We start from the raw sequence: 12,813 nt of genomic DNA, 5'->3' as shown, positions 1-12,813 counted from the left end.
TCGAACGCATAGCAGCCAAACGCTAGCTTTATTGGCGTTCGTTTGGTGCGAATTTTGCATTGCGAAAAGTGCACAAGGCTAATCAAATTATACTAGAATTGCACTAAACTGATGATTTTTACCTTCGATTTGCAAAGAAGTATTCTTAACAGTTCTTTAGAAAAAATTGCGAGCTATTAGACCGGCTGATTTCGTGTATAATGTTCCCCATCGTTGTCCTTTTTCTCTAATGCAAACGACCAGCAGTTGAATGACGCAATCGCTCTTGTTTGAAGCGACACTCACACTGCGATATGCTCACAGAAGAACTAGTTATTGTTTTTCTGCGTTTAGATTTCAGGAACGGAGCCGCATATTCGTCATTGACTGAAGCACCAGTTGAATATTGCCGGGTGTAGTTGTTATTTTTGGAAACGGAAACTGGGCGGGGTATAATGGTATTCGGTTCGTTCAACCGTCAACTAATACAATCAAATAATTAAACAGTTTTGCGCCTAGTTGGGAGAAATATCCAATTTTCTATTTTTTTTTAGTGATGGTTTGAATCATTGTAATTTCGGAACTGAACAATTCTGCGCCAAATCGCGTCCATAAATGGCAAAATTCTGGCACGACATTATTGAATTTACATGAAACTTTGCATGTGTCATCCTGATGACAAATAAAGTATTTTTTTTTCACTAGTCTAGAGATTTTTTTGACTCAAAACTCATTTTTGAAAAGGGCGTATCTGTTGTAAGGAACATTACTTTCAAACAACTCTAACTCAAAATCTCTAGCTTCTACGAACATTTTATCTAAGAAAAACTTGTAGGTAATCAATTGAACTTTAAACCAGAGGTGGAAATAAGCCCATTTTGTGCAAGAAAATGTGAATCAAGATTTCCGATTGTGAATCAGAAAACCGAGCACCGTGAATTAAAAAATTGCACGCAAAAAAATCTTTTAGATCTCAAACAACATGTAGGTTGAAAAGTGGACTACAAGCGCATACGTTTAATTAATACAGCAAACTACTTTGAATCTGTTCGATAAAATACATAACATTCGATATGTGGAACGAATCTCACAGCCGAGGGAAACACGCAGAAAGTTTCCGTGCAAAAATCAATAAATTTGCTCTGAAAGTACCGGCTAAGATTTTATCCGGTTATCCCATTCGAGGACGAAAAATCAAGAGCAAACAATCATTAAATCGTAATCACTAGCAAAGATGATCGATTGTGATCTCTCCCAATAAAGATCACTACTGATCTCATCTTTTTAAGATCAGTTGATGAGTGATCTGTGAATCACATCGATTAAAATCAATACAGATCGGTGGTGATTTTGAGCTACTATTATCACTGATTTTTGTAAGATCAACTTACTGGAGGATTCAATCAGCTTTGAGCATTGGGGAAGAAAATCATTACATCAAATAGTGATTATAGCGACAAAAGACTTTGTTTTACTTCCAGCTGGTTGATGCTGATGATGATGTTCATGTACTATTTAGATTAAACCCAATGAAACGCTATTCGACATGAATTTGATTTAGAGCAGCGCAGCATTTGGCGCAGCGTTTCAATGGTGCGTTTGAATTGGCGTAGTCAAATTCTGCACTCCTGTTACTTCTGAGTATGATATTCAAGCTAAATAGGGTAATATTAATCCACTCCATAGTACGCTTTGTGAGACATGTTTTTCTTATCGTCATAATTATTATTCCTCGCCGCATGTATGTTAATATTATTAGCTGTTTTTATTGATGATATTATTTCGCCATGACGGTATTACTGAATAAATTTCAAATACATCACGAAACATGGAATTTCGATGCGACCGACGAAATAAACTCACTTAACGAGCCTAAAATTATTGATATCGGATAATCCATAGGAATCTGTGTTCCACCCCTGCTTTAAACAAAATATACACTGAAAAAAATAACTTCCGATTTTTCAAAAAAACAAAAAAAAAATATTTTTTCAAAATTCTTAGTTATTTCATCGTGAGATTTTATTCATTTCATACCCCGAAAAACGTCAAGTTACACGGAAATTAATGAATCTTAAAGACAGTCGGATAGGTGATCTATAAAAAAGTTTCCCGAAGAAAAACTTTTTGTTGATTTTCTAGAAACGATCAATTTGGCGATGCAGAACCCAGACTCACTTATAAAAAGGACGTATCTCGATTTTGTTTATCATATATCTCGAAAATGGCTGCATGTAGGAAGCAGCTCTCTAATAACTTTTTCATTGAGCGTAGCTTGAAGAACAATATTTGATTGCAAGGACATATTTATTCCTATAAAAATATCGTCTTTCGAAAATCAACAAACAGTTTTTCTTCGGGAAAAAAGTTAAAAATTTTGTTTTTTCAAAAAATCGGAAGATTGTTTTTTCAGTCTATATTTTTTTAACGTTTAATTCACTGCCTACGACTTTTTCCTGGACACAATTTTCGTAGAAGCTAGAGATTTCGAGTTATGATTGTTTAAAAATAATACTGCCTAAAACACATACACCCTTTTCAAAAATTAGTCTTGAGTGAAAAAAATCTCTAAATCGGTGAAAAATACTTTATTTATCATACCGATCACATATGAAATGCATCATGCAAATCGAAGAGGGGCGTACCAACAGCCAGCCAATCCGCATGGAGTTGCTCAACTCCAAGTCGGATCGAAAAAGAAAATTTCATGGGAGATGAGTTATGGTTTATAACATGAATTATTTTGATCATGAAATTGTGAATTAGAGGCATGATTTCATGAGAAGACATGTTTCATGATTTCATAACTTTTTGATCATATTACCGGTTTCATCTGTTCACTGTCTGTCAGCATGTGAGCACAACACATTTCACGTGATTTGACAGGCTAAAGCTTAAAGCAGCAGTGTTCAAAAATTTCAACGGAGATTCAATAGTCCTCACTCTAACTGGACACCGGACAGTTCATTGGTTCACAATTTACCGATCACATTACAAAATCAGTATTCATGGTCGATGTCAAAAGTTGACCCTTATTTCAAATTCCCATTACAACAAAAGAACAAATTTGACAGTAAAAAACTAAAACCACGATACTTGTGATGATCCACTCGGGCATGACCTTTTTTTTTTGTTGTTGTAATGTAGGCGTTCAATTTCGAGCTCACCAACGACAGCATGTGTGCATTGTGAACCTGCACTTATCAGTCAGTATAATGCAGCGCTCCACCACGAAAAGCAGCAACACGATAGGCAATAATTTCACTGGCTAGCGATGACAATGCGCGCGCGCGAGGAGGCTGTGTCAGCGTTTTCAATGTGCGACATTGGCTTATTAAGTGCATTTCCGGTGCAGATTGATGTGGTGTGAATTTGGAGATCATCTTCTCGAACTGTTATTTCGGAGCGACTCCCTCTGTTTCTCGCAATGCATCCGAGACTTGATATAATTTCCTCCTTTGTTTACATGAAAGCGAAATGCAGGCGCACAGTGCAATTTTGTCGTAATTCCGGAAGAATTCTACCAGTACGAGGTCACGATCGTGTTACTGCGAATCTGATTCATTTCTCCCGTTCGAATCTGTCTTTTTGTGTTGTACAAACACTTAACTTCGCTTCGTTCGTGAGAAAATTGATAACAACGCAGCTGCCAATTTGTGCGAGTTGCTGCAAATGGGGGAGGGGGCCTATGATTACGGAGAAACATTTACCATAATCATATCGACTATCGGCTGATTCATCTTATGGGCCGAACTAGAGCCGTCGTTGTAGTAAACCGGCCGGTTCCCGAATGAATCACGTACGGAATTCGCGAGCCAGTTAGATAATTTCACTTCCGATCTTTTTTTTTCTCTCTCACTTTCAGACAACCACCGACCGGGTCATGCTTCCTATCGCACGACGATGAGATTAACAAAGAGATACTCAACAAGTGATCGTGGCGACACTTCCGTCACTACTTCCAGTGGTAGCACAAAACTGGGCCCGTCTCTACTGGCCACCGTCGTCAGTCTGGTGCTAATCACTCTCACTTACAATGCACGCCCAGTGCGAACGGAAGTTACGGTGGCCAGCGTTATTTCGGTGCTTCAACTCGGCAAGGAAGTAATATCCAGCATCATCGAAACATGGGATCTGGTCGAGGAGGTCGGCGACATACATTTGCCATTCAAGCGCAACAAAGATGAGAAGATTCTCAAGAAGATGTACGAACTTAGCCAGCAGATTGCTGATAGTGAAAATCAGGTTCGCCGACGCATAATTTACCAACGCACCCAACTCTGAATCGTTACAGTTTTGTTTTTTTTTTTCTTCTGACTTTTCTCCTCTACAGTTCGTCAACACTGCTCAGTTCACGGTGCAGACGCTGCTGAAACAGTTGGCGATCGATTCCCGGCTGGAAAATCAACTGCAGGAGTTGGCCGATCTGATGAATCGGGTCAGCCACCGAGAACTGGTAATGCGATCGTACGTCGAATCAGACGAAAAGGTCGAACAGCTCACGCTGGAATCATTCAGCCGGAGCACCGTGGCCCACGAAGTCAACAGTGTGCCGGAACTGGTGGCCCGTATCGATTTGCTGGTGTACGGATCGCGGGATCTACCGTTCAAGAAACCGGGCCTGCTGGAGCTGCTGTACTATGCTACCGAGGTGAGTGAGGGTTTTTTTTTCTGTTTGCACCGATAATCCACCAAAACTTGATCTACCAAAGAGCAAATTTTCGAAAAGCAATCCTGCGAACCTCTTCCCGCATGAGCATGGCTGCTAGACAGCTGACTAAACGCTCTGCCTCACCTCAAATGATACAACCGTGTCCACCAGGATCTTTCCACATCGAAATTTTTGACATTTTCAGCGAAGGTGAACAGATGGAAACGCTCGGCTAACTTAGATACAGGCGACTATGTTTTGCCAAATTGGATTTGACAACCGTCACTGAATCAATTTTGGTCGCCGTCTGGTGGCCATAGCTGTCCAGGTAGCCAAAAGGCCGAGCGAGTTATACCGTTTTTGTTAATTGATCATAGCAGCCCGAGAGTTAACGCAGAGTTACCCAAACAACTTTTGAAATGTACCACGACATTCATGTGAGTTTGTTTATTTTTTTTCTTTTTTTATGAGCTGTTGTTTAGGGCGCGTACCACGTGTTCGTTCTACTCGAGTCAAAGTCGCTCGCGTGTAGATTCAAAAACGAAAATGGTATTAGAGAACTTTTTAACTGAAACCAAAAAGTCTACAGTGCGCATTCTAAAACTTTAGTTTGGATAAAAAGGAAATTTTTCGTGATTGATTTGCTCATTGAAAAGGTTACCTTTGCACCAAAAATTTTCTTTCTGACATTACCATTCCCCAATGAGTTTGGTCATCAACTAACCAAACCAACAAATCGGAAAAATGTTCCTACCAATTTTTTGATGCTGTCGTCCCTTTTTTTGCTTTGTTACTATGGAAGTTGGAAATTTTAACATAAGACTTGGTGGATTCTGTGCTCATCAGCAAATTGGCCTTTTGTAAATTTTTACATACCGTTCACCATTCATGAGAGGTAATGATTTTTGTCGAGGTTCTGAACGACCTCGATCATCGAGTGCTAGAGGATTTTGATCAAGGATGACATTCACTGATGGGAGAAAATCAAAATTTAGAAAATCGCGACTGAAATTTATCACAAGTGATTTTGAGACAAAAAAAAAACAAATCATCGATCTGAAAACTCACTGCAGAAAAGTTCAGTACTGATTTTTTGCAAACGCGATTCTCACCTAAACTGGTTTCACACACACTAAGATTCAATTCCGTTGTTCGGTAATTTTTTTGACGAAAACTTTCGGTAATCTATAGAAATTAACGATATTTCGGTATATGAACGTCATTTTACAAAAAATATGCAAATTTTTACCGGACGATCAGTTTTCTTTACAGAGTTCTGTAAATAGATATACAATTCATACGGTAAATCTGAATAGTCGCCGAGTACGGTAAAACCCATACCGTCCGTATGGTAAAATAATCTTCCAATAACCGAACTTCTGTGAATACTAATTATCGTGAAAACTACCTGTCAAACTGTTGATCAAATTTTCAGTAAGTGTCTTTTTATTAATCAAATCAAAATCTTGTAGAGTTTATCAAATGGGTTGAAGTACAGGTCCTAAAGTTTTTAAAACATTAGAACCACTAAAAACTTTTTGTTTCCTTATAGGCAAAAAATAATTTTGTATCACTTATCCACTTGCTGCCTACACAAATCGTTCAAGGATAGTTTCTGGTGGACTCGACGGATTGTGCAGTGTTTTGGAAGGTGCTCACAATTCCGGTCAGCCAGAACATTTGACCCTTTTTTCGTGGAATAAAACCATAGCAGGTTGGAATTTTCTTCATTCGTTTTTGTGAATATGTGTAGTTTTCTAAAATCCGAAAATAAAAGAATTTTAACCTAAGGAAAATAAAAAAAAAACAAAAAATTACCGAACAATCAGTTAGATCCATTTGGTTTACAGTTTACGGTAGTTGTTTGACAGTTCAGCAATTACCGAACGATCGGTAATCAATTCAATTACCGAACTGATTACCGAACGTTCAGCTGTTGAAAATTCGGTAAAAAATTACCGAATTCTGCGAAATTTTCTAAGTGTGCATGGCATAAAATTAGCTATGAAAAGTTCACTAGCAAACATTCTCCTTATATCTGATATGATTCCCGAACAGAAGATTTTTGGGAAATGAATTTTCATAGCCGTTCTATCTCAACCCTTTGCTGAATACATGATGAATAAATTCGCCGATGAACCAAAACTGAACCTTTCTGAAAATATTGTAAAATGGTTGTTGATAAGTATTACCCAATTTAGCTTGAATATCATACGCAGAAATAACAGGATCGCTACACCAATTCAAACGCTCCATTCAAACGCTGCGCCAGTTGTGTGCTCGAGACATGCAAAATTCTGCGCCCCTGTTACTTCTATAAATCAAATTCGTGCTAAATGGCGTGTTGTTGGGTTTAATCTAAATAATGCTGTGTAATCAACCAACTGACATTTAAGCAACTATTCGTCATCATTTGGAATTTAAATCTTGCACGAATCACTTCGGTGGCAAACTGAAGCATAGTGGAAACTCAGCATCGAAATATTTCGATTATTTCTTTAGTGATATTTCTGTGGGTCGTCATTCAATTTTTGCTGTCACCAAAAATCGCTTGTGAACTTCGAGGTTCAGAGTTCTGTGGATGCTTGTTCCGTGAATGAAAATATCGAAAGTGATTTATTCAGTCACTGAGTTTTTTTTTTATAGAAAATCTCTTGAACTGATTTTTTCACCGATGATAATGAAATGAGCCTTTTCTGAGCATTAATTTCCCAGCACCGATGAAATTATTCATCCAAATAGAATCCAATACGATAAGCTTTTCGTTTCGAGATAAATTATGCGCACCCAATACCTCCCATCACCAACATAAACGAACGAATGGTACTTTTCAGGAAATACGAGATTCTTAGAGTTCATCGAAATTATTTTTCACCGTGGTACAAATAAGGATATGAGGAACACAAAAAATAACTACTACCTAAATGTTCAAACAGTGATTTTTACACTGGTTGTGTAGTCCTACGTCGACAGCGCGAAGAAAGGGCTCATGTACCCCTCCCTTTGACGGTGATTTTTCAAGATCGAAAATTTTTAAGCTCAAATTCAAATTCGATGAAGCTCAAATTTTTCATATGAACCTTTTTTGAGTTGCTTAAACTTTAGAGCATTAACGCTTTACAAAACTAGAGATGAATTACGGATCATTGACACCCTAATGATCATGTAACGGCCGATTTTTACATTTTCCTTCCTCTAATCTTTCTTTTTTTTCCAGACAAACGTTCTTTATCCACCTAGCAGTGTGTTAGTTTGTCTCTTAGAAATGTCTTTTCTTGAATACATATTCGAATGATATGAAAATTCGTTTCTTCGTAGCGGTGGTAGTTGAAGACAGTAACAATCTTTTCAGTTATAAAAATGTATCGGTTATCTCTTTGAATTCAAAGATAATGTCGAATGTTCCAACATAAGGATTTACCCGTCACAGTCGAGCAATTATGTTGCCAAAAAGGAACCGTGCCAAAAACAAATCGATCCAAAATATTATGCTGAATAGTGCTGTATTCAATCACTCAGAAACGATTGTATAGAAAATTATGTCAAATTTTGATTCCAAGCGAAATTTAATCGTGTTTCGTTCAAAACCCCTACTAAGGAGTGTATCGAAAAGTAGTTAGCAACATTGATTATTGAATAAAAAAGCGAAAAAAATACATATTTTGACATTAGTTTTCGATATATTGTAGAAAAATTACATTTTTATGCATTTCACTGATTATATTAAAGAAAATCCTAGTTTCTGTGAAACGCTCGCACTTTGGACTTGACATTCTTTATTAAATTCTGCACAGTTACTTTTGTGACTTTCCTGGTGGCAGCTGTCCAGCTTTTTTTAAACTCCTGTATGTTTTGGGACAACCTTCCTTCCGAAAGTGCCGCTTGACAATTGCCCAATACCTTTCAATTGGCCGAAGATCCGGGTAGTTCGGTGGGTTGATGTCCTTTTCCACGAATTGTACATTACTGTAGAGCGGACAACCACTGTAGAACGGAGTTGGCGTAGTGGGCTGAAGCCAAATCCGGTCAGAAGAGAGGAGAGGCCGTATGCTTTCTGTACAGTGGCAGCATTCTCTTCTTCAAACATTTTTCCTCGTACACCTTGGCGTTAATTGTGCCCTTCGTGACGAAAATCGATGACCGCAAACCACAGGTACAAATTGCTTGCCAGACCAACTGCTTGGCCAAATTACGCTTCGACGCCGATGGGGTTTTCCTGATGTACTCAACCACTTTTAAGTCCCGGCCGGGCTGGCTGGGACCCGTTTTCCTACCGGATCGGGGCAAATCTTTCATGGAAAGGGTCTTACCGAACTTATCGATAATATTTTTGACACTGGTGTTGTGCACTTTCACCCGTTTGGCAATTTCGTTGTACGTGACACCACTCTCTGAGCACCAAGTGTGCAGAATTTTCTTTCGCGTTTCCGGATCAATTCGACTCATCATTGAAATGATAAATCGTACCGGAACCAATCGATTGCGCAGCTGTTATTGACATGTAAACAAACATGTCACCGCAAAACACGCTGTAAACAATTAGGCCATTTCAGAGTAATAACGGTTTGAATGTTGCTAACTACTTATCGATACACTCCTTATTGGGATATGGCAGAAAAATCGACTACACAAAAATATCGATATCTCCATCAGTAGTTGACGGATTCTTACAATCTATCGAAATTTTCATATTACACAAATATATTCAAGAAAATATGTATATTCATTGAACTTGAGATATATAAGCATCTTTGTGTACATGTGACTTCCAATTTATCAAAATTCAAACGCAGCGCTTGTTGGGTCGGGTACTGTAAGCTAAATCTTGTGCTCCTGTTACTCACATGTCGAGTTTTAAGGTAAAAAACTTATGCGAAATAGCGTTTGGGTTTGATTGAAATACACACACAAAAAATGAATTTTACAGGCGACTTAATCCCTTATACGATGTAATTCATAAAGACCTAATTTGTCAAATGACGGAAAATTTCATTTGTAATGACTTAATGTTAGATTAGCATGAATTTTACCGGTTTCGACTGTACCTCGCATTCGGCTAGCAGGTGCGACTGTATGGATTTAAATGCAACTTTTACCAACCAGACGCGTGCTTCTGTGGCTCAATCGATTAACGGACACACTTTGTGATCCAATGATTCTCGGTTCAAATCGCTATCATCACTTTTTTAATATTTCAATGAATGTTATGGCATGGAATTTTATACACATTAATAAATGTAAATTTGCGTAAACTGCGACGCTCCATATACCTTATGGTCAAAAAAGAACCGGAATTTTCATTTTAAAATTCCCGCGCTTCTCCAATCGGTGAACTTTTATTCTCTCAACGTTGGCAACACTTTTATACACATTCTGTCAAATTTTGACGCATATCGTACGATTAGTTTTTGTTTGGCATCTATACAAAGAAGTTGAAAAATTTTCGTGTGGCGATTTTTATTTATTTTTATTGGATGAAAATTTAGAACAACGTGCGTGCATCAAATTTTGTGTTGCAAATGGATTTAAGTGTTCCGAAACGTTGAAAATGTTAGAAAAGGCCTTTGGTGAATCGTGTCTAGGAAAAACACAGGTATATGAGTGGTATAAACGCTTCAAAGGTGGTCGTACAAGCTTGGATCATGATGAGATCCCTGGCCGCCCAACAACATCTGTTACTGAAGAAAACATTGAATCGGTGAAGAAAATCGTGTTGCAAAATCGTTCTGTACCGATTAGAGAGATTGCTGTGTTGTTGGGCATCTCTTATGGATCAGCCGAACACACTTTAACTGATGTTTTGGGTTTGAAACGCGTCGCTTCTCGGCTGGTGCCAAAAAAGCTGAATTTCATTCAAAAATAGCGTTGGTTGTGTCGCAGTTACTGGCCAAAAACTCAACCAATATCATCAACCAAGCACCGTACTCTCCAGATATGGCCCCGTGTGACTTTTTCCTCTTCCCCAGACTCAAATTGCCATTGCGGGGAACGCGTTTTGAAACCATAGAGACCATAAAAGAGAATTCGCTGCGTGAACTAAAGGCCATACCTTCGGCGGCCTATAAAACTTGTATGGAAAATTGGATCAAGCGTTGGCATGGCAGGAGGAGAGTACTTTGAAGGCAATAATAAAGAAATTTATTAAAAATTGAAATTTTGCGTTTTTTAATAAAATTCCGGTTCTTATTTTATTATAAGGTAGGTGCACCTGATAAGATGTAAAAAACACAGGGTGTTTTCGGAGTGTGGCCACACTTTAAGAAAAAAATGAAATTTACGCTTGGCGTACATTCAAGCATGCCGTAATTTTTTCGATGATGACACAATATTACATCTATTACCATGTAAAAATAATGTTTGTGTCTGTATCGATGTAAACTTCAGCAAAATTAACTGTGAAGGTAATGATATGACTTATCTTTAGATGCTTTGAACTGTAAAATTAAGTGATTTATTACGCTCCTGTTATGTGTATCTACAAAGACGTAAATTTACACGATTTTTTTTCCAAGTGTGCAGAAGAAAAACCATAAAATTCATATTTTTTAAACTAGCCGTGCCAAGCAGTATAGTTTTCATTGAATTTTACTTTCTGGCCGACAATACATTGAAAATATAGTTGATAGAACATGCTATCAAAGTACAGAATAAAAATTAATATCAATTTTATTGCATGACAAACTGATCATTTTCATTATCATCAGCAAGGTTTGGAATATTCATTCACCCATAAATGAATACGAAGTTTCTACGCGGATTTCCGAAGTTATGCGTTTTTTTTATGCGACTTTACAAAGTTATTCGGATTTCTTGTTTTGTCTGAGAAATGTGCGAAGCGTCGAGATCTGGTGCTATCTAGAAAAATTTTTCTAGTCATCTCTGATACTTTTTTTGATTTTTTCAAAAAAAAAAAAAAAAATAAATTGTCGAGATTACACCAGAACTCGATGTTTCATGAATATTTGAAGATGCCAACAAAACATTTTTCCGATACTTTAACGGTTTTTTACGCAGATTTCCGAAGCTACGCGTAAAAGCGTTTCACGACAAATTTGCGACTAATTTTTTTGACAGTTTTTTGTAATTATTGCAGTTATTGAATTTTAAAATGATTTTTTGGGAGTACAATTACTGCAAGGTGACATTTGATTTGACCGAACCAAAACACCGGCAGATTGCCTTACTTAACAAACTCAAATCAAGATGTCGTTCCACCGCGCAGGAATGAACCAGGTACTCATTCTCACCCCAACTCAATTCTCTTAACGCATGTCTTCTCACTCACTGTCTCTGTCTTTGCGAGCATAGAGAACCATTTTACATTTCTGTTGCTCTTTTGTCCAGCCGACGCTCGAGCTCGAGTTGCGGGTTCATTCTTCGTCCATCATTCCGCGAGTGAAATTCAAGTTGATTGAACGTGTTTTTTATTTTTCTGTACTGGTCCGCCTTGCCCAGACAGGCAGATACCAATTATACTCCTCTATAACAAGTCCAGTAGTGCTCGTTGTGATTGTGTTTTCTGTTGCTGCTGCTGTGCGGTGTCAAATTACCTCACATTGGCCGGAGAACGGCTTCAGAAAGCTCTAAGCTGCAAGTAATAGCGAAAACATTTTGCAAACTACAAAACAATTGCTTGTGATGTGAAGAAAGTTTTTTTTTCTTCTGAAGTCAGATGTGGATGTGATTTGTTACTACTGCTGTTCGTATTGATTGAAAAGGGTGTTTTATTATTCAGAACACAGAAAGACTGAATAAAACATGATTCCGTTCCATTAGCCGATAATACCAAGGTCATGTCATACGCAGTATTCTACCGACTGATTAGCTAGACATCGCGACCCCGACAGGACGAACCGCACTAGAAAAGAGAGCGCGACAGTGGACGTGAGAAGGCGGCGAGTTTTTGTCGTTTTGTTTCTTGTTCAGTACGTACAACCACTCCATCCGTTTGACAGCGCCACAGACAATGGGACTCTACTGCGAGAGGCTTTCAAAGAAGAAAAGAAAAATTGAAAACATAAACAAAGACCCAGTGCTCACCTTTGACTGGCTACTACTGCCTGTATTCTCAACAGCAACAACAAAAAAAACGGTCGTTTAGGTTTAAAGCAAGCTAGGCAAACAAAAATGACAAAAGAATGAATGACCTGCGCAAATGGCATCTGTTGTTGTTGTTGTCGCTT

The 12,813-nt window shown here is 38.1% G+C and overlaps 2 protein-coding genes across 15 annotated transcripts in view; one reads left to right on the top strand and one right to left on the bottom strand.

Annotated features, from left to right (window-relative positions):
• Nucleotides 1-12,813, bottom strand: part of LOC131426542 (E3 ubiquitin-protein ligase Ubr3) — a 97,160-nt gene that overhangs the window by 21,080 nt on the left and 63,267 nt on the right. The gene's annotated exons all lie outside the window — the stretch shown is intronic.
• Nucleotides 1-12,813, top strand: part of LOC131426543 (uncharacterized) — a 32,247-nt gene that overhangs the window by 4,221 nt on the left and 15,213 nt on the right. For 4 of the 5 annotated variants that reach the window (XM_058589371.1, XM_058589369.1, XM_058589370.1 and 1 more), the window contains exon 1: nt 12,002-12,224. Coding sequence is in view for 1 of the 5 variants with exons in the window: in XM_058589367.1 (XP_058445350.1) it covers nt 3,883-4,224; nt 4,313-4,630 (660 nt within the window). In the remaining 4 variants the exon portion in view is untranslated. Of the gene's footprint in view, nt 1-3,844; nt 4,225-4,312; nt 4,631-12,001; nt 12,225-12,813 lie in introns of those variants that run through there. The other variant, XM_058589367.1, reaches the window with a different exon arrangement.

This window comes from Malaya genurostris, chromosome 1, assembly GCF_030247185.1.
Source record: "Malaya genurostris strain Urasoe2022 chromosome 1, Malgen_1.1, whole genome shotgun sequence".
Classification (NCBI taxonomy): domain Eukaryota; kingdom Metazoa; phylum Arthropoda; class Insecta; order Diptera; family Culicidae; genus Malaya; species Malaya genurostris.
This window is presented reverse-complemented; position numbering and strand designations above follow the sequence as displayed.